The following is a 27,989-nucleotide window of genomic DNA, read 5'->3' on the forward strand; positions in this document are numbered from 1 at the left end:
ATGTCGGAAGAAGATATTCTTGATCTATACGCCTCAACACCTACTTCAACGAAAAAGGCAGTTAAAAGGAAAGCTGATCCTGGTGCCAACTCGAGCAAAGAACCCGCAACCAAGCAGGGTAGGTGTAACGCCCTGGGTAGCCAAGACCGTTACACTGTGTATTTATAAAGGTGTAGGACTTGCTAATCAAGTCATTCAGTTAAAAACGTGTCACTGAAACAATTTATGAACTAGGGTTAAAAGGTTTTGGTCATAAAAGATACATTTCATATAATTAAATGTTTTGTACAAGGGATCCCAAAAGAAACAACATTTGAAAGTCAGTTAACAAAATTTCAAGGTATAAACAACCGCTAGCCACTCTAAGGGAAAAATAGACTTTATGGTCCTCCTGTTCCTATCTTATCGTCAACCGTGGCGGCCGAGCAGCTGATGATTTACATTCAGCCTTCAGAGCTCTCCGAATCAGGGCTGATCAAGCTTACCCTTGCCTTTACCTGCACCACGTAGCACCCGTGAGCCAAGGCGCAGCAAGAAAACACGACATCATATCACAAACAATGATAACGATTAAATAAATCTTTAAGCATGTTCATACACTTAGCAATCCACATTAATCACATGGTCCATAAACTTAACCAGAGAATCTACAAACCAATACTCAGCTATTTATCAGGAAAAGTTCATTAATCAATAATGTTAACCAAATCACATGATAATCAAGGTCAACGCCCTTAGGTCGCACCCTCTGTTTACCCCACTGATTCTGGTCCGCTTAAACCGAGCTCAGTGAATATTAAGATGTCCTCAGCTATAAGTGGCTGAGCCACGCCTTGTGCACCAATGTAAACTCCGACACTCTTAGGTCATTTTTTTATTATTCACATGGCATAATACCATCCTTCCTAATGCATACAAAACAGGGAACTCTTAGTCCCATTATAAATTCACAACCGGGTGCAGTTTTCTTAAATTTAATTTCCAAGTGTACTAATTACGAAAGATGCCCCTTGAGCACGATCCATTTCCCGAGCCCTAGCTTATACCTAGTCACAACCAAGATAAGGGATTCCATTAATAATCATATAAAGGTTTCCGGTTAAAGTTCTAGCCTCTGAGACATCGAATTCCACCAAACATGGTAGTGGAATCGATCCCGAGCACTCTAGGTTAGGTTCCCGCGCTTAAAAACTCCAAAAGGCCAAAAATATCTTTAAGGGTCATGACCCTTTGGACCCATGCCACGACCTGCCTCAAAATCAGAGGCTCGGCCTCCCTGGAAAACCAAACACGCGCCGTGACGCTCCCTTGAGGCGCCGCGGCCTGCCTCTGTCTCCGAGCCCTCCTGGCTCCTCTTTGCTCCATAGGGCCGCGACACACGAAGAACAAGGCTGCAGCCCAACCCTTCGAACCCAAAAAACAACCATTTTTAACACTTAAACCTCACTCAAATCCACCCTAAACCATCCCATTAATACAATTCAATTATCCCAAACTTTCTAACCTGCTTCCAGCAGCAAAACCCAGTAGAAACCTAACTTAAAAGCTCACTAAAATTATACTTTAATTTCTAAAACCCATAAGCTCAAGAACACCAATACCTACCCAAAAAACACAGAATTCAAACACTAAACTATCATTGCCAGCTTACCTTTACTGAAGAACCAATCCTCAAAGAAATTTCTGAGCTAATCCCGCAAGTCTTCTGCCTTATTTCAACCTTAAATTTAAAACCCAGGAACTCTTAGAATCTAGCCACAACTACAGAATTAAATAGCCAAAGATGTAACTCAGAACTTACCTCAATCATTGATTAGATCCTCTTGCTAACCTTGATCTAATCTCCAAAGTCCCTACTCAAATTTCCTGAGTTCCAACCAAGCTTTTCCTTTGGTTCCACTAGCTTCTTGAGAGAATAATAGAAATGATGGGAATAAGCTGAGGGAAAGAAAAAGGGTTGGTTTGGGCCTTATTCTACTGTTTTCTTAATTTTACTTAGTCTATCCTTAGTTGACTAAATCAATCCCGAGGCTCGGGGTACCAAAAACGTCCCCGAGGGCAAAATGGTAAATTCCCCATTATTCCCACCTGGGCTTCCTAACCTTAAATATATCTCTAATTATTCATTTCCATAACCCGATAACCCAGAAAATCATCAAATACCCAAAATACCCCTTGACTCGCCCTGAGCCAAGTATTGGGTCCCGCTGTGACTTTCCCGCTAACTAGCTCCCTAGGATCGCCTCAAGTCGCATGCTACAGATATATCCACATAATAATGTGGTCCTCACAATTATAAAATATAATCACATTTATGCCCTCAACGGGCTAAAATTACAAATATATCCCTTTAAGCTAAACATGGCCTACATTCATACTAATACTTGTAGACATGCATTTCATATATTCATATAACCATACAAGCATGCTTATCACAAAATCACGCATTAGACTACTTAATTCACACATAAACCAATCGTGATCTCCCGACACACTAATCAAGGCCCTTAAGCCTTATTAGTGATTTTGGGTCGTTACAGTAGGAGAGATCCTCCTACCTCAACTTCTCCAGCTTCACCAACCCAGACTCGTTCCGAGAAAACTTCTCCATCTGATCGAACATCACCAACCAATAAGACTTCACAAACCAACTAGCCTCCTCCAACTAGCACATCTCCCGCAACCTTGGCGGTTGACCACTCCACTCCTTCAAAAATATTAGAAAGTCTTAAGTCCTCGGCTGAGGCCATCTGCTCCTAGGCTTAGAAGCTCGCCCATCACTGCCTTAAGTCCTCGAGCATATATCTATTGATCAGGCCCTTGGTTGGGCTATGTTCAAAATCTTGTCAGTTTGTATTTGTTTCATTATTCAAGAGCTATGCATTTAATACATGTCTTTTGATTGATTCTAAACTCATCATTGTTTGCAGGGTATGATAACACTGGCTCATACCCGTCCTCGAGAACTAAAGGTTGCTGAATCGTTAACAAGGTCAAGGACATTTATGAACCAGTTTAAGGATGCCAACACACTCAACTTTTAGCAGGCCAAGGAGCTTGAGGAGGATCTTAAGGAAAAGATTCTCGATATCAAGGGAAAGAGCAAGGTGATCCAGGCTCTCCATGAGAAGGTGGCAAAGCAGGCACGTCTCATCGGGGAGCATGAGCAAAAATAAAAGAGCCTCGAGGATCATTTCCACCAGCTCGAGGCGGAGTAAAAGAAGCTTGAGGAGGAACTAGCCCAACGAAAGGAAAAGCAATCCTCTAACGTGACCAGGTTTAAAAGCATCCTCTTCAATTTCTTTTTTTCATGTTTTGGAAAAACAACAAAGAGGCAAACTTTGACTATCTGCCTGCCAACCTCTGAGACAAAGAAATCGCCCAGTGTATTGCTCGTGAGGAGGAGGAGTCTACTGCTATTGATTCTCCAGTTAGCCCTGGTCCAGTGATCTCCCTCAACCTTGATGGCATCCTAGATCAGGATCAGGTAGATGAGGTGAAAGTTCCTTTATCATTTTTCTCATTTATTTACATATATTCCAGACCCCTGGGCCATAAAGTTCATGGTGCAAAGACAATAATTTTCCGAGCAGTGTTTAATCTTGGGTATTATTGTAATATTTTTCTTGCATTACATAAAATATGATGCACGTTATTTTAACTAGATATAACAATTAATTGCTATATGAGTTTTCAAACTTTCCTGCTCGTGTGAACAATCAAAGATTTTAGTTTCTATGTTCTTTTTGAACAAAGCACAACACTTTATAAATTTTGAAAATTTTTAAGCGCTACTCAGTTGTGCTTTTTACTCTTTTGCCTAAGTGAGATTGTGTATACCCTATTGCCCCCCAAGTGATTGAGGAGGTAAGTCCTTAGTCACTTTCCAAATGACCAGTCTTGTTCAAGATAACACTAATTCTCAAAATTATATCATAAAGTAGTATACTTGTTTTTAGGAATAAAATCACACATGTTAAGCAATACCTATTAAATAACGAAATTCGGCAATATAAGTGTGTCAAGCACACTCCCTTGTAAATATCTTGTAATAAAATGGACAAATTTGTGTCTCTTAAATTAAAAAATTCAACGAGCAACGAATGTTTTGAATGAAAATATTTGGAACTGAATTTTTTTAGATAATTGGCCGTCTTGAAGGGAAAAATTGCCTTACGACCAAATAATAGCAAATAGTCTAGGAAGTAATTGGTCATTACAAAAAATGGGTAAAACGTGCCTCTCAACACAAAATAACAAAAATACATTGATCGTGAAAAAAATGGGAAAAGCGTGGCTTACAACCAAAAGTAAATTGTAACAACCCAAATTCGCTAATAAGGCTTAAGGGCCTTGATTAGTGTGCGGGGAGGGCATAAATGGGATTTGAGTGAATAGTACTTATTTGAATGTGATATTACATGATTAATAGTGCTTAATGACATTATATGATAATTGGTGATATTATGTGATAATATGAAATAGACATGTTGTATATGTGAGAACCACATTATTATGTGGATAACTCTGCAGCTGGCGACTCGAGGCGATCCTAGGGCTAGATAGCGGGAAAAGTCACAACGGGGCTTTATAATTGACTTTGGACAAGTCAAGGAGTATTTTAGGTATCGGGTAGTGATTCAGACTATCGGGTGATGAAAATAAATAATGGGAGATATATTTGAGGTTAGGATGTCTGTAACGCTCTACTTGCTTAGAGCCGTTACTAAGTGATTTTTAAGACAAAACAGTGTGCAATGAACTCGCTAACCGAGGTTTTGAAACAAAAGTGTGACTAATTAAAAAGTGAAGGCTGTAATCCTTGAAAAATGCGTTGTTTCATTAAAACTTCTAGTATTAAATATTTGGGATCCCAAAATAAGGTTTGAAAACTATTTACATCTTGAAATAAGTTTACAGTTGATCAGTTCTAAAAATCATAGATTATTATAGCCATTTTCAAATAAACCCCCAACCAAAGCAGTCGGGCAGGCCAAACATGTACGCGTCGCTTCACGCTCTCCGTACTCATGGTTGGTTGACTCAGTCATTGCCCTTACCTGCAACACGGAGCACCCGTGAGCCGAAGCCCAGCAAGAAAACTCATGCAGAACATAACATATGCAATTTATACAGTTTATCATAACAGATAATCCATATATAAACAAGTCAACCATTAGACTAAGCAAACACGGCCATGCCGCCCCCGAAACCTTACCGAAGCCTGGGGTCTCGGTCCTCACCGTAGGGATATCACCCGTATCCCCTGGGTCCTACCCTGACCATAAGCATCCCATGTGCTAGGTGTTACTTCCGGCCCCGCTGCCGTTCTCGGCCTTGCCGCCCTCGGCCATAGCCGTTCATTCACTATAATCATATATAGCATAAATCAAACAACATTCAAACAAATATCAATTCATTTAAATCTGCACCCGTCCATGTAATGCAATATAGGGACGTGCCCTGCAATCATCTCATCATGCAACATGCAATATAGGGTCGTGCCCCGCAATCACACTATGGGCCCATGCCCCATCCTACGGGTGTTATAGTTTTCTTACTTGTATTCCGAGCCTCCTGATGCACTCAAGCCGCGAGCACGGTCCTCTAGCACGAGCCTCTCCAATATCCTAGTCACAACACACATGAAACATCCTTTAATACTAATCAATTCATAACCACTTCCTGGGACCAATCCTACACTCTCGGGACTCCCAAATTCCTAAAACAATCCATCGGAAACATCCCCCGAGCCCCTGGAACAAATGCCCAAAAATGCAAAATTTCCCATCCTGAAAAAGGCGTAGCGCCGCGGCGCTACCCGCAAGGGCCGCGGCACCCAGCGAAGTCAGAAAACTCCCCTGACTGAAAACAGCCTCGCGCCGCGGCGCCCAAGAACAGGGCCGCGGCGCTCCTTCGCGAACCCAGAAAAACTGGGTTTTTCCTCTGCATTTCATCATCCAAAACACTCCCAAACTCACACCTAAGCCCCAAAATCAATTTCAAACTTCAAATAGACCATACATCAACCCATAAACATCATAACCCAACTCAATAACACAATCATACTCAAAATCCACCCATTTGATCTCAACTTAAGAAATCTAAACCCAAAACATTGAAAAGCTTAACTCAAGCATTAAATTCCTCAAATCAACACAGAAAACAAACTTAAGTGTGTATAAAATCCATACCTCAAGTGAAGAATCCTCCCAACAAGCTTCCTTGATCTCCTCCTAAGCTCCCAATTCAGCCCTTCTACCCTTCTTCTTCTTTTCTTTTTTTACTTGCCCTAGCTCTTCTTTCTCCTCCTCTTTCTTCTCTTCAATTTATCAAAGCTTCAAATGACCAAGCCCCAAACCGTGTACCCCTTAATACCCAGCTGCCATATATCAAATTCCCAGCCAAATGACCATTTTACCCCTCCTTGCCTATCCTTTCCTAACTAAACCTCAAGGGCACTTAAGTCCTTTTACTTCTATTTCATTTCTACCATTTTCTATCTAGAACTAGTTACTCTCAGCGGTAACTAATGGTTACCCAGGTTACTCAATCACCAATAACCATTACCCGCTAAATCTCAACTTAGCCATAAAATTCCCGAGGTACCCCTAGGCTCCTCCCGAGCCGGCTATAGAAATCCCGTTGTGACTCTTAAGTTAAATTGCTCTCTAGGACCGTCTCGGCACGCGCATCACAATAATAACTCCACACTCACGTGGTACAATTCACAGAATACAATTATCACATATCAATACAGTTATGCCCAACATGGCCAAAATTACAATTACGCCCTTCTAACACGATCCGGGCCTACATGCATACTAATATACATAGTCATGCATCTTAGACAAACAAATAGCCAAATAACATGCTTTAAATCATAACCATGTATTTAACTCATAAAATCACACATAAATCCCATCGTGCCCTCCTGGCATGCTAATCAAGGCCCTTAAGCCTTATTAGTGAATTCAGGTCGTTACAATGTCTAGGCGGGATTACTGGGGGATTTTACCGTTTTGCCCTCAAGGACGTTTCCGGCACCCCGAGCTTTGGGATTAGTTTAATCATCTAAGGATATACTTGGAAGACTTAGAAAATACTAGACAGAAAGTGTAAACCGACCCTATCTCTCCTTTTCTCTCTTAGCAAAGGAAGAACTCTGAATTTTCAAGAGAATCAAGTTGAATACTTGGGAATTGAAGGGAATAATCTGGAGGATTAGCTCAATAACTGATCAAGGTATGAGATAGAGCCAAGGTAAGCTTTGAATTTTCGTTTCTGAGGTTAGGAATTTAGAGAAATGGCTGAGTTTTAAATATATGTGGTTTTGGCATTTAAGGTGGAAATTAAGGCTTGAAACTTTGAAGATAGGTCAGGGGACTCTTGGAGAAACGATTCTACAGCTGAGGTAAGGTTTAATTTAAAGTTTGATGGTTGAATTTGAGAGTTTTCATGGCTGGGTTTGAGTTCTGTGGGTTTGAAATCTCAGAAATTGGAATTGGGATTTTGGTGAGTGTTAGGCTGGATTTTTGGTGGAGTTGTGTTGTTTAAATCATCCTAATGTTGCAATTATTAATTGGTTTTGAGTTGGGGGCTTTGGGATGACTTAAGGTGAGTTTTAGAGATTGAAAATGGTGGATTATTTTGGGTTCGCAGGGTCGGGCCGCGGCATGGTCCAAGCAATGCCGTGGCCCTTACCTGTTTTTGTGCCTTAGATGGTTCTGTTTGGGGGCCATGCCGCGGCATGGGTGGCCTATGCCGGGGCGCTTAAGGGATTTTGGGATTTTGAGATTTTAGGCTTGGGAATTTAACCTAGTGTGCTCTGGATTAAATCTTTTACCATATTTGGTGAAGTTCAATGATCCGGGGACTAGAACTTGGTTTGGAAACTCATTTAAGATTGTTAATGGTATCTTTCATCATGGTTGTGAGTAGGTGTTAAGCTAGGGCTCAGGGATCGGATCGCGCTCAAGGAGTATCGCCCGTAGCTAATTCATCTTGAAGCAAAAGGTACGAAAACTACACCCGGTTGAATATTTGAACGGGACTAAGGGCTCCCTGATATATATGATTGAAAGAATGGTATTATGCCATGTAAATTGTAAACCAACGGCCTAAGCGTCCCACGGTTAACTTGTGCAATTGGCACGGCTCGGACACTGGTATCCGAGGACAGCTTATTATGCACTGAACTCGGTTTAAGCGGGCCGGAGTCGGTGGGTTAAACAGAGGGTGCGACCTAAGGTGTCGACCCTAGTATTTGTGTTAATTGATTATTATATTTGGCTATGAATGAGATTAATGAGATTGTTGAATAATCTGAGTATAGATGAGGTTACTTGTACCTTGAAGTGTGCTTATATGCTGTGGATTGAATATCTGAACATGCTTAACTGAATGTCTGTTTGAAATATGGTTTATGCTGTGTATGTTGTTTTCTTGCTGGGCCTTGGCTCACGGGTGCTGCGTGGTGCAAGTAAAGGCAAGGGCAAGATCGATCAACCTTGATTGGAGAGCTCTGCATGGTGAATGTACATGTCAGGCCGCTCAACCGCCACGGTTGAGGAGATTACAGGGACGAGAGGACCAAAACCTTGTATTTTGCCTTAGTATGGCTAATGTTTACTTTTAATTGTTGAACTATGTAAAATCAACTTTTAAACATTGTTAAGTTTTGGGGATCCCTTCTGTAAAATGTTTATAACTTATAAAATGTATCTTTTGAGGCCAAAATGTCTTTTAGCCCTAGAACACTTTAGCTAATGACACGTTTTGATCAAACGACTTGATTAGAAGGTCTCACACCTTTACAAATACACAATGTAGCGGTCTTGGCTATCCAGGGCGTTACAACTTGGTATCAGAGCGTCCTAGGTATAAGGGTTCCTGAAGACAGGCTAGACATGTACATTCCCTGCTAGAGACAAGCTCAAATCAGGGTTCGGTACCGTGTATATGTGCCTATGTGCTGATGTGTTTGTGATGAGCTATGAATGTTGTTATTTACTGGATTATTAAGAAGCATGAGATACTGATAGGGCCTGGCCCTTGACTGTTGTGTGAGAATATTAAGGCATGTTTATTAATATCGCCGTGCATGTAGATGAATATTTGAATGATTAATTATTTATTGTGCATGTATGAATGCCTGTTTCATAGCTTTTGTGCGATTGGATTGGAGGCGTGCTTATTAGCAGCCAGTGCATGGGAATGGATGCTTATATATGGATTGTTTGTGGTTGGTGATATTCTATTTGTGGATCTTGGAGAAATTTTACCCTGTCATCATGGTCTGATAGCCGAGTCGTTATTTGCAGATTGACTTGGATAGCTATGCGTCCAAGAAAATCTTCCCGACTAGCTGGTACTAGGTCCGGGACCAGCGGTGATGATCAGGGCCAGACTCCTCTGCCAGTGCCTGAGAACTGGCAGCAGTTAATGGCTGAGATGCAGGCTCGATTACAGAGTCAAGACGAGCAGATCCGTATTCTGCAATAGCAGGCTCCATCAGGGAGTGTTTCCCCTGCTTTTCCACCTGCGGTGGTACCAGTTGTGCAGTCCGGGGAGATTGGTAACAAATGGGAGCCGTTATATGAACAGTTCAGGAAGCAACAACCCCCAATCTTTGAGGGTAGACCAGATCCATTGAAAGTCGAGCAGTGGCTAACTATGATTACAGTAATTCTGGATTTTATGAGGATTGAGGGGCATGTTAGAGTGGCCTGCGCCACTTATATGTTGAGGGAGGATGCCCGTATCTGGTGGGAGGTGGCATCGCAGACTAGGGATGTGACTACATTGAGTTGGGAAGGTTTCAAAGATTTATTCAGTTAGAAGTATTATAATGTTGCTGTCAGAACAGCAAAGGTTAATGAGTTTGTGAGTTTGGTTAAGGGCAGTATGACCGTTACTGAGTATGCCCTGAAATTTGATAGGCTTGCGAAGTTTGCTCCAGATCTTGTGCCTACCGATGTAGCTAGGCAGGATAGATTTATTAGAGGGCTGAATGCTATGATAGTCCGAGATGTTAGAATTACGACGGTACCTGGAGGAACAACTTATGCCCAGGCCGTTGAGAAGGCTCTTACCGCTGAGGAAGTGGAGAATAAGATATGGAAGGATAGTGCAGCAAGAAGGGAGGGCCACAGGGCGGTGCCTCCATATTCTGGGGCTGGTAGGGGCGGAGGCCCCAGTGATTTCAAGAGGAAGACTCCTAACACTTCGACCGCTGCTGGTCCTAATAGGAGGGGTTGGGGTGGTCAGGGTGGCCGTCAGGGTGGCGGCGAGGCATGGCGGACCTATCCAGGGTGCCCGAGATGTAGAAGACGCCATCTGGATTAGTGTCGGGCCAAGCCTTGCTTTGTGTGCGGAGTTGTACGGCATCTCAGGAAAGACTGCCCAACGATGAAGAAAGGTGAAGCGGGAAAGGTGGATAGCTTGACTCCAGCTCGAGTATTCACCTTGACTCAGGCAGAGGTTGAGGCTAGTCCCTCAGTAGTGACAGGTCAGCTTTCTAGCGCTGGCACTCCTTTTACTGTTTTGATAGATTCTGGTGCTACACATTCTTTTGTTTCTAGTAGAGTGATTGATAGATTGTGTAGACCTAGTGAGTATCGGACTGCAGGGTTTGGGACTTTGTTGCCTATAGGGGAACTGGTAGTCTCTAGGAAATGGATTAGGGCACTGCCAGTGATAGTTGATAGTAGGGAACTCTCGGTAGATCTGGTTGAGTTAGATTTGGAGGATTTCAATATGATTCTGGGGATGGACTGGTTGGCCAGATATGGAGCTACGATTGATTGCAGGAAGAAGATGGTTACTTTTGAGCCTGAGGGCGAGGACCCTTTTGTCTTTGTGGGTGCGGTGTCTGGACCCCGCGTACCCATGATTTCAGCATTGAGAGCCAGGGACTTGTTGCAGGGAGGATGCATGGGTTTTCTGGCTAGTGTAGTGGATACCGCTAGAGTTATGCCTGCAGGGCCGGGAGAGACCAGATTGGTATGTGAGTTTCTAGATGTCTTCCCTGAGGATCTGCCAGGGTTTCCGCCGCGTAGGGAGATTCAGTTTGAGATTGAGTTAGCACCGGGGACAGAACAAGTATCTAAGGCACCGTACAGAATGGCACCAGCGGAACAGAAAGAGTTGAAGATATAGTTGCAAGAACTTCTGGATTTGGGATTCATCAGGCCTAGTTATTCTCCATGGGGCGCTCCAGTGTTGTTCGTTAAGAAGAAGGATGGGACTTTGAGGATGTGCATTGATTACAGAGAATTGAACAAGTTAACCATTAAGAATAAGTACCCTCTACCAAGGATTGATGACTTGTTCGACCAGCTGCAAGGTAAGACGGTGTTCTCAAAGATTGATCTTCGATCTGGTTATCACCAGCTGAGGATCAAAGATGAGGATATACCAAAGATGGCCTTCCGAACACGATATGGGCATTATGAGTTCCTGGTCATGTCCTTGGGTCTGACCAATGCCCCAGCAACTTTTATGGATCTGATGAATAGGGTGTTCAAGGACTTCTTTGATCAGTTCTTCATTGTCTTCATCGATGACATCTTGGTTTACTCCAGCTCAAAGGTAGTGCATGAGCAACATCTCTGACAGGTTCTACAGAGATTAAGGGAGCATCAGTTGTACGCCAAGTTTAAGAAGTGTGAGTTCTGGCTACCAGAGGTGACCTTCCTTGGACATATAGTTGGGGCAGAAGGGATTAAGGTGGATCCGTCCAAGGTGGAAGGAGTTAGGGATTGGCCGAGGCCGAGGAATGCCTCGGAGGTGCGGAGTTTCCTTGGGTTGGCTGGTTACTACAGGCGGTTTGTAGAGGGGTTCTCGAAGATTTCTTCACTGATGACAGAGTTGACAAGGAAGAATCAGAAGTTCGTCTGGTCAGAGAAGTGTGAGAACAGCTTTTAGGAGTTGAAGCGACGACTTATCTCTGCGCCCGTGTTGAGTCTTCCCTCGGAGGAAGGGAAGTTTGTGGTCTACTGTGACGCATCGAGGATGGGTTTAGGCTGTGTGTTGATGTAGAATGAGAAAGTTATAGCTTATGCGTCTCGACAGCTGAAGGAGTATGAGCAGAGGTACCCGACTCATGATTTGGAGTTAGCGGCAATGGTATTCGCACTGAAGGTATGGCGTCATTATCTGTATGGAGAGAAGTGCGAGATATACACTGACCATAAGAGTCTGAAGTATTTCTTTACCCAGAAGGATCTGAATATGAGGCAGAGACGTTGGTTGGAGTTGGTTAAGGATTATGACTGTGATATCCTTTACCATCCTGGGAAAGCCAACGTGGTGGCATATACATTGAGCTGGAGGGGCCCAGAGCAGTTGTACAGTTCCACCCAGATCTTGAGAGAATTGGCTGATGAGATGGTCAGGGCAAGAATAGAACTGGTAGGGGGCCAGTTAGCCAATATCACTTTGCAATCGACCCTATTAGAGAGAATCAAGGAGGGTCAGTTAGTAGATGTACAGTTGCAGGAAAATAGGCAGCATGCCTTAGCAGTGACAGCTAATGATTATTCTGTTTCTGAGACAGGTTTGCTTCGGTATCAGGGGCCGATTTGTGTTCCGGATGATGAGGGAATCAGGCGAGAGATACTGGATGAGTCACACACTACACCATACTCACTTCATCCAGGTACCACGAAGATGTATCAGGATCTACGGACATTATATTGGTGGCCTGAGATGAAGAAGGATGTAGTTGAGTATGTGTCTAGATGTTTGACATGTCAGCAGGTTAAGGCTGAGCATCAGCGACCAGCAGGATTGCTTCAGCCTTGGGGTATCCCAGAGTGGAAATGGGAAGATATTACGATGGATTTCATGGGAGGATTACCCAGGACAGTTGGACTTCATGACTCGGTGTGGGTGATAGTGGACAGATACACCAAGTCAGCTCATTTTCTACCAGTGAGGTCGACCTATACAGTGGAATAGTATGCAGAGTTGTATGTGAAGGAGGTGGTTCATCTCCATGGGGTTCAAAAGTCTATTGTATCTGACCGAAACCCTATCTTTACCTCCAAGTTTTGGGGAGCTTTGCAGAGAGCTATGGGGACTCAGCTGAAGTTTAGCATAGCTTTCCATCCTAAGGCTGATGGATAGTCTGAGAGGACGATTCAGGTATTGGAAGACATGCTTATGGCATGTGTGATTGACTTTGAGGATTCATGGAGTAAGTACCTCCCATTGATCGAGTTTTCATATAACAACAGCTATCAGTCCACAATTGGAGTGGCTCCTTACGAGATGTTATATGGAAGGAAGTGTAGATCGGCCGTTCACTGGGATGAGATGGGTGAGAGAAAGTATTTGGGGCCATACATGGTTCAGAAGACTAATGAGGCCATAGAGAAGATTCAAACTAGAATGCTTGCCTCGCATAGTAGACAGAAAAGCTACGCTAATCCTAAGCGTAGGAACGTGGAGTTCCAGGTTGGGGACAACGTGTTTCTGCGAGTTTCACCATTGAGGGGTGTGAGGAGGTTTGGAGTGAAGGGTAAGCTGAGCCCTCCTTTTGTTGGACCTTTTGAGATCCTGGAGAGGATTGGACAGGTGGCTTATAGGCTGGCCTTCCCACAGTCGCTATCAGGAGTTCATAATGTGTTCCATGTCTCCATGTTGCTGAAGTATGTTTCTAATACGACACATGTACTGAGGTACGAAGACTTGGAGTTATAGACAGACTTGTCCTATAAGGAGCGACCAGTTCGGATTTTGGATCGGAAGGACAAAGTCTTACGGAATAAGACGATTCCGTTAGTGAAAGTACTATGGAGGAATAGCAAGGTCGAGGAAGCGACCAGAGAGTTAGAGACAGCGATGCGAGATCAGTATCCTGAGCTATTCAGGTAAATTTCGGGGACAAAATTCTCATTAGGAGGGGATAGTTGTATCGACCCAAATTCGCTAATAAGGCTTAAGGGCCTTGATTAGTGTGCCGGGAGGGCATAAATGGAATTTGAGTGAATAGTACTTATTTGAATGTGATATTATGTGATTAATAGTGCTTAATGACATTATATGATAATTGGTGATATTATATGATAATATGAAATAGACATGTTGTATATGTGAGAACCACATTATTATGTGGATAACTCTGCAGTCGGCGACTCGAGGCGATCCTAGGGCTAGATAGCAGGAAAAGTCACAACGGGGCATTATAATTGACTTTGGACAAGTCAAGGAGTATTTTAGGTATCGGGTAGTGATTCAGACTATCGGGTGATGAAAATAAATAATTGGAGATATATTTGGGGTTAGGATGTCTAGGCGGGATTACTGGGGGATTTTACCGTTTTGCCCTCGGGAATGTTTCCAGAACCCCGAGCTTTGGGATTAGTTTAATCATCTAAGGATATACTTGGAAGACTTAGAAAATACTAGACAGAAAGTGTAAACCGACCTATCTCTCCTTTTCTCTCTTAGCAAAGGAAGAACTCTGAATTTTCAAGAGAATCAAGTTGAATACTTGGGAATTGAAGGGAATAATCTGGAGGATTAGCTCAAGAAGTGATCAAGGTCTGAGATAGAACCAAGGTAAGCTTTGAATTTTCGTTTCTGAGGTTAGGAATTTAGAGAAATGGCTCATTTTTAAATATCTGTGGTTTTGGCATTTAAGGTGGAAATTGAGGCTTGAAACTTTGAAGATAGGTCAGGGGACTCTTGGAGAAACGATTCTACAGTTGAGGTAAGGTTTAATTTAAAGTTTGATGGTTGAATTTGAGAGTTTTCATGGCTGGTTTTGAGTTCTGTGGGTTTGAAATCTCAGAAATTGGAATTGGGATTTTGGTGAGTGTTAGGCTGGATTTTTGGTGGAGTTGTGTTGTTTAAATCATCCTAATGTTGCTATTATTAATTGGTTTTGAGTTGGGGGCTATGGGATGACTTAAGGTGAGGTTTAGAGATTGAAAATGGTGGATTTTTCTGGTTTCGAAGGGTCGGGCCGCGACATGGTTCTTGGTGAGTCGCGGCCCTTCGAGGCTGTTGCATGCTGAGGAAGGAGGGCGGGCCGCGGCATGGTCCAAGAAATGCCGCGGCCCTTACCTATTTTTGTGCCTTAGATGGTTCTGTTTGGGGGCCATGTCGCGGCATGGGTGGCCTATGCCGGGGCGCTTAAGGGATTTTGGGATTTTGAGATTTTCGGCTTGGGAATTTAACCTAGGGTGCTCGGGATTGAATCTTTTACCATATTTGGTGAAGTTCAATGATCCGGGGACTAGAACTTGGTTTGGAAACTCATTTAAGATTGTTAATGGTATCTTTCATCATGGTTGTGACTAGGTGTTAAGCTAGGGCTCAGGGATCGGATCGCGCTCAAGGAGTATCGCTCGTAGCTAAATCATCTAGAAGCTAAAGGTACGAAAACTACACCCGGTTGAATATTTGAACGGGACTAAGGGCTCCCTGATATATATGATTGAAAGAATGGTATTATGCCATGTAAATTGTAAACCAATGGCCTAAGCGTGCCGCAGTTAACTTGTGCAATTGGCACGGCTCGGACACTAGTATCCGAGGACAGCTTATTATGCATTGAACTCGGTTTAAGGGGGCCAGAGTCAGTGGGTTAAACAGAGGGTGCGACCTAAGGTGTCGACCCTAGTATTTGTGTTAATTGATTATGATATTTGGCTATGAATGCGATTAATGAGATTGTTGAATAATCTGAGTATAGATGAGGTTACTTGTACCTTGAAGTGTGCTTATATGCTGTGGATTGAATATCTGAACATGCTTATTGGAATGTCTGTTTGAAAATATGGTTTATGTTGTGTATGTTGTTTTCTTGTTGGGCCTTGGCTCACAGGTGCTGCGTGGTGCAAGTAAAGGCAAGGGCAAGATCGATCAACCTTGATTGGAGAGCTCTGCAGGGTGAATGTACATGTCAGGCCGCTCAACCGCCACGGTTGAGGAGATTACAGGGACGAGAGGACCAGAACCTTGTGTTTTGCCTTAGTATGGCTAATGTTTACTTTTAATTGTTGAACTTTGTAAAATCAATTTTTAAACATTGTTAAATTTTGGGGATCCCTTCTGTAAACTGTTTATAACTTATAAAATGTATCTTTTGAGGCCAAAATGTCTTTTGGCCCTAGAACACTTTAGCTAATGACACGTTTTAATCAAACGACTTGATTAGCAAGTCTCACACCTTTACAAATACACAGTGTAGCGGTCTTGGCTATCCAGGGCGTTACATAAATAAATGTATAACTACACTGATCGTAAAAAATGGGAGAAACGTGCCTTGCTACCAGTGTCATTGATAATATTTTCTTAGATGTTTGCTGTTTTAGTATCGTGTGACCAGTTCACTGTTTAATCGAGAAATTTTATATGTTCCTGGTTGTAAAATATCTACGATCTAGTATGGTCCTTCCCAATTAGGCCCCAAAACTCTTGTTGCGGAATCCTTTGTGTTTTGGAACACCAGTCTGAAGACTAGATCTCTCGTGGCAAACTTTCTATCCGTAACATGAGAGTTAAAATATCGAGCAACATTTTATTGGTAAGCAGCTACTTGCAACCGTGATTGCTTCCGTTGTTTGTCAATCAAATCAAGGGTTTCTGCTAACAATTATTGATTACGAGCTTGGTAATACATACTCTTTCAATGTGATGGTGGGGCTAATTCAACTGGTATCATAGCTTCATATCCATAAGCCAAGGAAAATTGAGTATGACCAGTTGATGTACGAGCAGTAGTGCAATATGACCATAGTACTTCTAGCAATATATCCAACTTATTGCCTTTAGCTTGCTCGCGTCATATTTTCATTGTATCTTATAAAGTTTTGTTAACAACTTTTACCTATCCATTTTCCTATGGCTGAGCAACTTTTTGTGATACCATGTCGTGCACAAATGTTTGTAAATAAATCACTGTCATACTGAGTACTGTTGTCTGAAACGATCTTTTATGGTAGTCCATATCTGCAGATGATATTTTTTACCACGAAGTCAAGTACTTTCTTCGAAGTAATTGTTGTCAGTGGTTCTGCCTCAATCCACTTAGTAAAGTAATCCACTGCAATGACCGAAAAATTGACTCCTCATTCTCATGTAGGTAGTTGTCCAATTAGATCTATCCCCCATACAACAAAGGGCCATGGACTTTGCTTTTGTTTGAGCTCATTAGGAGCCACTTATGGTATCTTAGAGAATCTTTGGCACTTGTCACATTTCCGCACATACTCCATTGCATCTTCATTCGTAGTTGGCCAAAAATACCCTTGTCTTAATATTTTCTTTGCTAGACTTTGCCCCTCTGAGTGATTGCCACAAAATCCATCGTGCACTACTATTATTAACAACTCTGCTTCTCTTCTAGTGACACGACCGAGTAGAGGCATTGAGGACCCCTGTCTGTACATCACTCCATTGAGGATTACATATCTAGTAGATTTCATTGACATCTTTTGTGCTCCGTTTCTATTTTGGGAAAAGTCTCGTGCTCCAAATAGGCAGTAATTAGAGTCATCCAGGACGGGGTATTGTCGAGCAGCAGAGTTGTCTCTGATTCATTAATATTCGGTTGGGAAAGGTGCTCAACTGGTATTATATTCAGAGTGTCTACATCTTTGGTGCTTGCTAGCTTGGCTAAGGCATCAACATTTGAATTCTGGTCATGTTGTACTTGTTGTATAATGTACTTCTTGAAGTGCACAAGGTCTTTAGCTTTGCTCAGATAGGAGGCCATTTTTATGCCTCAAGTGTGGTATTCCCTTAGTATTGGGTGCATGACTAATTGTGAATCACTGTAAACGTATACTGATAGAGCTTTAACATCTCTAGCATGTCGAAGTCCAGCAAGCAAGGCCTCCTATTCTGCTTCATTGTTTTAGGCATTGACTCTGAACCGCAATTAACAATGAATGCAATGCCCCTCAGGTGTAACTAAAATTATTCCAACTGAAGAGTTGTGCTTATTTGAGGACCCATCCACATAGAGCTTCCATGCTAACCAGCTCTCTTTATTCTCTTCTGGTGTTACCCCTTGCTCGTTTTTATATGATACTCATGTGCATTCAACAATGAAGTCTGCTAGAGTTTGCCCTTTGATAGTAGTACAGGGCTAGTAAGAGATTTCGTATTGTACAAGCTCTATTGCCCATTTGAGCAGTCGACCTGATGCCTTAGTTTTTTATAACACCTTCCTAAGAGGTTGGTCATTTAGGACTGTGATTTGATGAGCTTGAAAGTATGGCCTCAATTTTCTTGCTGCAAGTAGCAGACAATACATCAATTTTTTCGATCAAGGGGTATATTTGTTCTACCCATATTAGAATCTTGCTATTGTAATACACTGAAGCTAGACTTTTTTTGCTTCCTTGATAAGTGTTGCACTAACAACATGTTCAGTGACTGCCAGATACAAATGAAGAGTCTCCCCATCAATTGGCTTCAACAAAACCGGTGGCCACCAAGTGCTCTTTAAGTGCTTGGAAATCCCTCTCACATTCTTTCGTCCATTCGAAATTACAATTTTCTTTTTAGCAGGTTGAAGAATAGAACACATTTATCTATTGACTTTGAGACGAATCTGCTAAGAGCTGCAACTCGTCCGGTGAGGCTTTGCACATCCTTTATCTTGGTTGGAGACTTCAAGTGAATTAAAGCTTTGATCCTTTCTGGATTAGCATCTATACCACTTGAATTGATGATGAAACCAAGAAATTTTCCCGAGTCTACCCCAAATGAACACTTTAAGGGTTTAAGCTTCATATTGTAATGCTTCAAAATAGTGAAGCATTCTGTTAGATCTTGAACGTGCCCCTCAACCTTTTTTGACTTGACCAGCATATCATCAACATAGACCTCCATGTTATTGCCTATCTGGTTCTTGAACATCATGTTAACTAGTCGCTGGTATGTAGCACCAGTGTTTTTGAGTCCAAAAGGCATTACTTTGTAACAATATATGCCTATGTTGGTCCGAAAGCTAGTATGCTCCTTATCGGGAGGGTGCATGCAGATTTGATTGTACCCTAGATAGGCATCCATAAATGTAAGGACCTCATGCCCTGCAATAGCATCAACTAGTTGGTCAATTCTTGGTAAAGGAAATTAGTCGTTGTGGCATGCCTTGTTAAGATCTGTGAAGTCAATACAGGCCCACCATTTTCCATTGGGCTTTGACACTAGAACCGGGTTTGCAACCCACTCAGGGTCGAAGGCTTGTCTTATAAACTTGTTATCTTTTAGCCGTTCAATTTCTTCTTTTAAGGCCTTAGACCTTTCTTTGTTGAGCAACCTCATTTTTTATTGTACATGCTTGAAGTTATCTTTCACAATGTTTAAGGCATGGCTGATCACAGTAGGGTTGATGCCCACCATGTCCCTATGTGACCAGGAAAACACGTCATGGTTAATCCTTAAAAAACTTATAAGATCGTATTTGACTTCTTCCACTAAGTTTTTCCCAATTTTTTACTGTTTTGGTTGGCTAGTCTTGGTTGAGTGGAACCTTTTCAAGGTTCTCAATTGCTCCCACTCTAGTATCATAATCCTCAACGTGAGGATCAAAGTCCCCTTCCTCGATTTGGGAAGCGCCCTATTTGGAGTTGCTCTGCTCGTTCAGGAAAGCTTGGTTTTGTTCTCATGACGTGCTCATCTCCATTACTATTGTTAGCTTGCTTTCTGTTGGTCAAACAAACATCATGCTAGTCGTTGCCAAGCCTTTTTTAACAGTTGTAATGGAGGAATTGTAACACTCCCAAGCTTTCTCTTGATTCATGCATTGGCCTCCTCTTTTTTAACATTCGCCTGAAGCCTTTCTACTTCTATAGCCGTTTCTAGAACATCGACATAAGTAGAATTTCTCGGGTTTTCTAGCTTAACCCCTAACTCAATCTTTTGTCTAAGTCCTCTAACGAACTTGGTAACCCTCAGAAAGTCAGTTGGAACCATCTCTGGTGCGAATTTGGCTAGTCGATCGAACTGCTAAGCATACACTGCTACTGATAAGTTCCCTTGCTTCAGACCAGCGAACTCCTCAATTTTTGTAGCGATGACGGCTGAGTTGTAGTACTTTTTGTGAAATAACTCCAAAAATCTGGTCCAAGTCATGGTGGCGACGTCGTGAGTCTGTTGAACTAAGTCCCACGATATTCTAACATCCTTCTTGAGTAGAGATGAAACGCAGGAAATGTGGTCCGCATTGCCGAGATTCATGTGCGCTACGATTGTCTCTACATTTCTGAGCCATTCTTCTGCCTCGAAGGGGTCAGTTTTCCCTTCAAAGTTTGGAGTGTGTTGCTTACAAAACCGCTCGTAGATTGGCTCCATGTGCTGAGCTGGGTATGGCGCATAGTTTTCCATTGGCCATCCCCCATAAGATCTTACTTGATGGGGTGCTTGAGCCATTTGCTGCGGTTGTGGCTGAGGCGAAGGCTGAGTCTGAGTCTGAGCCTGTAGTCGTTGCTGCTACAGTAATTCCTCAACTTGCTATCGCAGCCTGGAAATTTCTGCGGTGTTGTCAACCGGTGGCAGTGACGCACTTCGGTTAGTAGCAGTAGTGGTAGCACGTTCTCCTTTTCTGCGAACTGGAGGGGCTTCATTGCTCTCAGGAGCGGCGTTGAAGGCATTGGCATTGGTGCGAGCAGACCTTCTGAATGACATCTTTAACAGAGTTCTAACAGTCGAGAAAAACATGTTAAAACTTACCCTAATAGGCTCGAAGGCAAAAACTTAATCTAAGGAAACATAACTCAGACCTATTAATAATGATTTCTTATGAAAAAGTTATATAAGTCTTCTTTATAATTAGAGTGTGTTTCTATACTTAGAAAAATAAGCCATCTTTATTATTTTCTAAGTGTGTTTCTAATCATCCTATATGACTTAATTCTCAGGCTCGAAACTCGTTGTTGTTCCAAAGTTAACCATATTGAGGGAGGACTGGGATCAGTAAAATTGTTCCCACTACTATGGCCCCCTAACTCTCAATATAGAACCCAGTCCATTGATTTGTATCCACCCTCACCGAAGTTGGTCATTATTTATTATGATTGTAAAAAAAAATCAAACTCATACATGTCATCACAATAACAATGATATTTATTTGGAAAAACAGTTTTCACTAAGTACAATCATCAATGCAAATAAATAAAATAAAGAAAGAAACTAATCTATTCTAAAAATCAGGATCTTCTACATCTGATCCTTCATCTAACATGTCATCATCTATCTCTTCATAATCATCATTTTCGTGAGCCTCAAAATTTCCTCTAGGAAGATTTGTAAAGATTCTATTTTTTTTTGCTCTTTTGTGAATTGGAATTCCATCTTAGAGGTAATCCTAAGTATGAGAAAATAATATCTCATAGCTACTGGTAATTCATCTTCATCATCTATAGTCTCCCATATTTCTTCTAAAGTTGCAATTACAATAGGAAAATCTTTAAAAAGTCTAATCACTAAAACATATTGCTCTGTTGCTCTCATCTTGATTTGTTTAGTTGTTTGGAGGTGTCCTATCACGCTGTGGAATAAAATTCATCTCCGAGTGATTCTTTCTAATACTCGTACTGTATTCCTTGGTTCTCTAATTCTTTTCAAGGCCTTAATGGCTTGGATATCATCATAGGTCAAGGCTCCATCCATTCTTAACTGAAAACATAAGGCTAAAACGTTAGCTAAACACATAAACATAATAACTAAAACATAAACACTTACATTAGCGGTTAGAATTAGAGCTTGAGCATGTGTATCAAGGAGAATTTCATGCAAATGGACCGTTCTCTGATACCAACTGTAACGACCCAACTATTTCTAAGACCTTAGACCATTAAAACTACTAGACATAGCTACTACTTTGAAGAAAACATACATAAGAAATAATCATAACTTTATTAAAACTTCAAAATAAATGTCGAGCAAATTACAATATAAAATAAAATGTGGTATGGGTACCCATTGTTTAATAAAACATAAAACATAACTTTAAATCATTTGTTCAAAACTAAATGCGGATTTACAAAAGAAAACATAATTCAAAAACTAAAATAAATGTCATCCTCGATCGACTCGCAGCCCATCCATTCCATTCATCCTCAATACACAAGTCAAGCCACCAAGAATCCTTCTGCCTCCATTTCTAGTTCGTTGCATCACACTAAAATAAAATAAAGGAGCGAGCCTAATGCCCAGCAAGGAAAATCTACTACCAACATATAACATAAATCATATACATAAGACTATATCATGAACATATACTATAAAACATATATCATATAAGACTACAATGGCCATCCTACTTCTTGGGGCTTGTTAACTAAGCAAGTCATATGCCCATATATTTGTGGGGCTTGCTAGCCAAGCAAGTCATAAGCCCATAAATTATTGGGGCTTGCTTGCTAGACAAGTCATGCGCCCAAGGACTATAAACATACTATGCATAACGTAGATGTAACATAACATAACATAACATAAGCATAACATATCATATAAACATATAAAATCTATCCTATATTCCTTACCAAAACTGGGATATTTGAGAACAAGAGCGGGATTAGAACACTCCTAAAACCAAAAGTAAGAATGGTGAGTTTCTAAAGAAAAGAGATGAAAAGGAATCATAAAGAATAGAACTTATGAATAATATTACCTTGGAGGAACTAGAACCGATCTACACTTCAATATCGAAAACATGCTTTATCTCACTAGCCAAGTGTTTATAAAGCTTAAGATGATAAATATTTTATCCCCAAAACCCAAGTGTATCACTCTATAGGAATCCTAGCAGCTTGAAGGCTCTGAACACAACTTGAAGAATGAGAGAAATGGCTGGGTACTAGGTCCTCTTTATAGAGTTCAAGGAATGAAAATATCTCATTTTTGGCTTGAATAAAATAATGAATATTAAATGAAAAATAATTGAATATTCGGTCAACAGATGCTTAAGACTCAGTCAAAAACGTTAAGAGGCAAGTCAAGAGGTTAAGAGATGAGTCAAGCTCAGATTTCTCAGAGTTCGAAAAACCACTCCTAGGGCCGATATATCGCCTGACCCTATATCCCGAGTGTTCGTGATTTCGTTCATGCGAAGTCAATGTGTTTTTCATATCTCTCGTGCTGCGATATATCGCCTCTAAGGCTGCGATATGTCGACATACGTAGATAATTTAAATGCGTTTTTGCACAAATTTAGGATAATTAAAGTTAATTAATTAGGTTTGGCCGAGTAATACATGATTCCAGCAAGGTGTGGAAGGGTCTAGAGCTTCTAAAATCTTCTATTTTTGAATTATCCATTTAAAATGCTTAAATCCTCAAATAAACAAGATTGTGACAAGTGTCTTAATCTTAATGGTTCTAGAAGATTCTAGAGTTTCTAGAACGTTCTTTTATTTAAGCTATAAATAAAGATGATTATGACAAGTGTCATGCTCTTAATGGTTCTATCTAAACCTTAGGTTATAATTAAAATATTTCTATGACCAAAAATATTAATCAAACCTTATGTTATAATTAATATTTCTAAACTATAGGTTAAACTTATAGAATCCATAACTATTGCTACGAGTGTCCTACTAAGTCCCGGTTTGAACCAAAATCCACGAAATCTAAAATACTACTAACTATCTAGCTAGCTAAGTAAACATTCTGGGACTCTACAAGGCTGCCCCCTAGCATTTTGGCTTTCTGCTCAAGGAGCACCAGTGTAACACCCTACTAATCCACGATCGTTACACTGTGTGTTTAAAATAGTGCTAAACTCGATAAACAAGTCATTTGAGCTTAAAAGTGTAATTAAAATTAATCGATTGTTTATGCACTAAACATTTTGGTCAATAAAATTAGACTTTTCATGAAAAGGTTGGAATATATATATACACACACACACGGGATCCCATAAGTTTATAATCAAAGATAGTTATATTAAACATTACAAAAATAGCTGACCTAAGCGGCAAAATTGAACTACTGTTCTAAGTTCCTCAAAATAACTTGATTGTGATAGCCAAGCAGGTCGAATATGTACGCGCTACTCCAAAGCTCTCCAACTCATGGCAGGTTACCCAAAGCTTGCCCTTACCTGCACCATAGAGCACCCGTGAGCCGAGGCCCAGCAAGAAAACCCCCACAAGGCATAATAATAATCCAATTATGCATAAGCAATAAACATATGCTTCACAGACGATAAATGCATTCATTCCAATCATATATATCATAACACATTCCACAATTACAATTATATTTCCCTCAATCATTTGAATCATTTACACGACCCATGAAAAATAGCCTTGCCGAGTGATTTGGGTCCGCACCCTCGAGATAATCTTGCTTTCACAGCCTATGTTGCGCACGCTTGTCGATGACCTGCGTTACACACTCTTGCCGACTGTCCCCATGTTCAATCACAATGGTCGAATATCAATCGCACCCAACATTCACAAATAAGTGCACTACAACAAATGCATCATCCACATCTACATATAATTCCATTCTAGTATGCATGACAACCAATATGCTCTATGTGCACATGCCAATTTTCTTACCTCAAGTCATGTGCAATTCAGCGAGATGACCTTGAGTATGATCCCTTTCTCTCGATCTTGGCGGAAAAACCCTAGCCACAACATATTGAGGGATATCCATTAAGGACTAAAACCGATTAAGAGCTTCATGACCAAGCCCTAACCCTCGGGACCACCACTACACCAAATACCCATTTCTATAACACATGAATATAATACTAATAAGAAAGTGTTATGCTAGAGTAATATATTGGGAAAATTTATCAAAAAAGGGCAGTAATAATTCCACCATCCCGCCACACTTAGCTTTTTTTTTTCATTTGTGAGACCTGACCCGTCATTCTCCTTTTTCCTCATCATTCTCTCTCCTCTCTCTCGGATCTCTTTCTCCCACCAGACCCGTCGAAGCTTCGACCACGCGGGCCCAAGCCCTCACACGACACCAGAGGCAAACGACGACACCGGAGGCCAGCTCTTCTTCTCCTCTTCCCTGTGTGCGGCCAAGCTTTCTTCTTCCCTGCGTGAGACTAGCTAGCTCCGACCGGTTCAGCAACGATGGTTTCGGTCTAAGAACATTGGCAGGGTTCGATTACGAATCTATTTTGGGGCAGTGCTGCGAAATGCCTGTTGGGTACATCCAGATTCCGGTGGGGATCGCGGGTCCGTTGTTGCTCGATGGGTTCGAGTATTCAGTGCCGATGGTGACTACGGAGGGTTGTTTGATTGCGAGTACAAACAGAGCTTCCAAGGCTATCCATTTGTCTAGTGGGGCTACCAGCGTGTTGTTGAGGGACGGCATGACCAGAGCACTGGTTGTGAGGTTTAATTCCGCCAAGAGAGATTCTGAGTTGAAGTTCTTCTGGGAGGACCCTGAAAATTTCGAGACTCTTTCCATCGTCTTTAACAGGTTAGTCCATGCTTCATAAAAATTATATGTAGATATGTAAAGTTTTATCTATTGCTTGTGGTTATGGTAATTGAAATATTAACACGGAGATTGATATCATTTTTTTTTCCTCTAATTTAATATAAATTTGAGTAATAAAGCATTAAGTTATATCTGAGGATCTGAAAGTATTAAAAATAAATAAAGAAAGAAAGAATAGAAAAATCACGTAAAGGCTGAATCTTTAGTCAATATACATCCATGAAGTTTCTTTCAAATGTCAGATTCATCAAACAGTAATGAATATTTGATTTGAACCATTTGTCTTATTGGGTTTTGGTCATCGTCTCCAGGTCTAGTAGATTTGCCAGGCTCCAAGGTATTCAGTGCGCGATTGCTGGAAAGAATGTGTATATCAGATTTACCTGCAGCACGGGAGACGCCATGGGGATGAACATGGTTTCAAAAGGAGTTCAGAATGTTCTTTATTTCCTTCAAAACGACTTTCATGACATGGATGTTATTGGCATATCTGGTTAGTTTTTTTTTTTTTTTTTGGATTATTATATTTATATTTTTAGACCATTTAGTCACTTTTCTTTCTTGTGAACTTGTCAAATTTTTCTTCAACCTGAGTTGTTGCTGCTGTTCCTTTTCTCAGTTGTGTACAGTTATAATTTTTTTTGTATGGTCAAGAAGACAATATCGACTAAATTTTTTGTTTCCCTCTTGTTCCTATTGGAAGCTTAAGTGATAAAATTTGTTTTCTACCTCAATTTCGGACCTGGTTTGTTCCTAGGACAAGCTGGGTATAATTCTTTTGTACATCATTTTCATTCCTAATAGTTTTAATGAATATGTATAGTCTAATAATTCGTACACGCATACCTGTCAAGAAGTCATCGCTGATAATGCTATCCCCACCCCAATATTTAAATGTTTGGAATTTGAATATTTAATGTCATTGTCGCTGCCATTTGTTTTTCATTGAATGTTAATACCTGTATGGATTAATCCTTTATCCAGGTCATTTTTCTATTCCCATCTTATTAGCAATTATTGCCCTTTTGTTTTGTTTTTTTTTTGGTTGTGGTGTGGAGGTGTTAGTTCACAGCTTCCTATGTCATTCTCTAGTACCAGTTTCATGTTTTTCTACTATATGACAGGCAACTTTTGTTCGGACAAGAAACCTGCTGCTGTAAACTGGATCGAAGGGCGTGGCAAATCAGTTGTTTGCGAGGCAGTAATCAACAAAGAGGTGGTGAAGAAGGTTTTGAAAACAAACATCCATGCTCTTGTAGAGTTTTTCATGCTTAAGAACCTTGCTGGCTCTGCCATTGCTGGTGCTCTCGGTGGATACAACGCTCACGCCAGCAACATAGTATCTGCAGTATTTATAGCCACAGGCCAAGATCTAGCACAAAACATAGAGAGCTCTCACTGCATTACCATGATGGTAGCTATCAACAACGGCAAGGATCTTCATGTCTCTATGACTATGCCTTCAATTGAGGTAAAACCAGTAGTTCCATTCCAACACACAATCAATCATTAAAGATATGCATTAACATTATTTCCTATATATTTTATCTTCAGGTGGGTACAGTAGGAGGTGGGACACAACTCGCTTCTCAATCTGCATGCCTGAACTTGCTTGGCGTGAAAGGTGCAAGCAAAGAGTCCCCTGGAGCTAACTCTAGACTACTGGCCACCATTGTCGCCGGTTCGGTGTTAGCAGGTGAGCTCTCTTTGATGTCTGCTATAGCAGCTGGGCAGCCTGTCAAGAGTCACATGAAATACAATAGATCCAGCAAAGACATGTCAAAAGTTGCATGCTAAACAGGTACAAAATAAAAGAAAAAAAAGGGAAGGGGGGGTCCGGGTGTGATTATCGAGCTACAATTAAAGAGAGAAGAGAGTCCACTAGTCCAGGTTGTGTTGTTTTGGGTGGTGCACATGGGAAAATGTTGGGGGGGTTCAATTTTCCATAGCTGTAATAAGGGTTTTCAGTATCTTGTGGTGGAGGAGGAGAGAGAGACAGAGGGAAAAGTAATATAACATGGGGGTGAGTTGGGTTGGGTTGGGCTGTACAGGTTTTCTCTTGTTCTTTCCAACTTCTCTAATTTGCAATATACGCCTTGTCTCTCTCTCTCTCTCTCTCTCTCTCTCTCTCTCTCTCTATACATACATACATACATATATATTGCTTTCTCTCTCTCTCTCTCTACTTTTTCACCAGAAAAAGTCTATTTTACAGAATCTATTGTGAGTGCTCTTAAGGCTTATAATGAAAATTCTCATGTACACTGTTAATGGCCATATTAGCTTATGAGATCTGAGGGCTTTTGAATATCTAAGTTTGTTATTCTCTGTTTTATAATGCTTTATTTACTTTATCACCTATTAATAGATTAAAGGAAGAATTATTTAAAGATTATCTTTATTATTAATCTGTTTTATAATGCATGTTTTTGAACACTACTTGACAATGCCTTTGATGCTTTTGTATCAAGTAACTTGAACCTGTTTGTAGTGCATTTTCGTTTACATTGGATTTGATTTTTTCGATATCTATTTTGGCCCATCTTTGC

At 41.0% G+C, this 27,989-nt stretch overlaps 1 protein-coding gene across 1 annotated transcript; it reads left to right on the top strand.

The window, feature by feature from the left end:
• LOC133799905 (3-hydroxy-3-methylglutaryl-coenzyme A reductase 1-like) lies at positions 1 to 27,458 on the top strand. The gene is made up of 5 exons (XM_062237895.1): positions 1 to 118; positions 24,840 to 25,419; positions 25,752 to 25,933; positions 26,565 to 26,911; positions 26,995 to 27,458. Exons 1-5 carry the CDS (start codon positions 1 to 3, stop codon positions 27,235 to 27,237), a joined length of 1,470 nt encoding a protein of 489 aa, XP_062093879.1. The 3' UTR covers positions 27,238 to 27,458.
• The last annotated feature ends 531 nt before the right edge of the window (positions 27,459 to 27,989 follow it).

Source organism: Humulus lupulus, chromosome 9, assembly GCF_963169125.1.
Source record: "Humulus lupulus chromosome 9, drHumLupu1.1, whole genome shotgun sequence".
Classification (NCBI taxonomy): Eukaryota; Viridiplantae; Streptophyta; class Magnoliopsida; order Rosales; family Cannabaceae; genus Humulus; species Humulus lupulus.

Coding starts and splice junctions, on each gene's coding strand:
- LOC133799905 (XM_062237895.1), top strand. CDS start 1: ATGTCGGAAGAAGATATTCTTGATCTATACGCCTCAACACCTACTTCA. Junction 25,420..25,751: donor CTTTCCATCGTCTTTAACAG/GTTAGTCCATGC, acceptor CATCGTCTCCAG/GTCTAGTAGATTTGCCAGGC. Junction 26,912..26,994: donor TGACTATGCCTTCAATTGAG/GTAAAACCAGTA, acceptor TTTTATCTTCAG/GTGGGTACAGTAGGAGGTGG.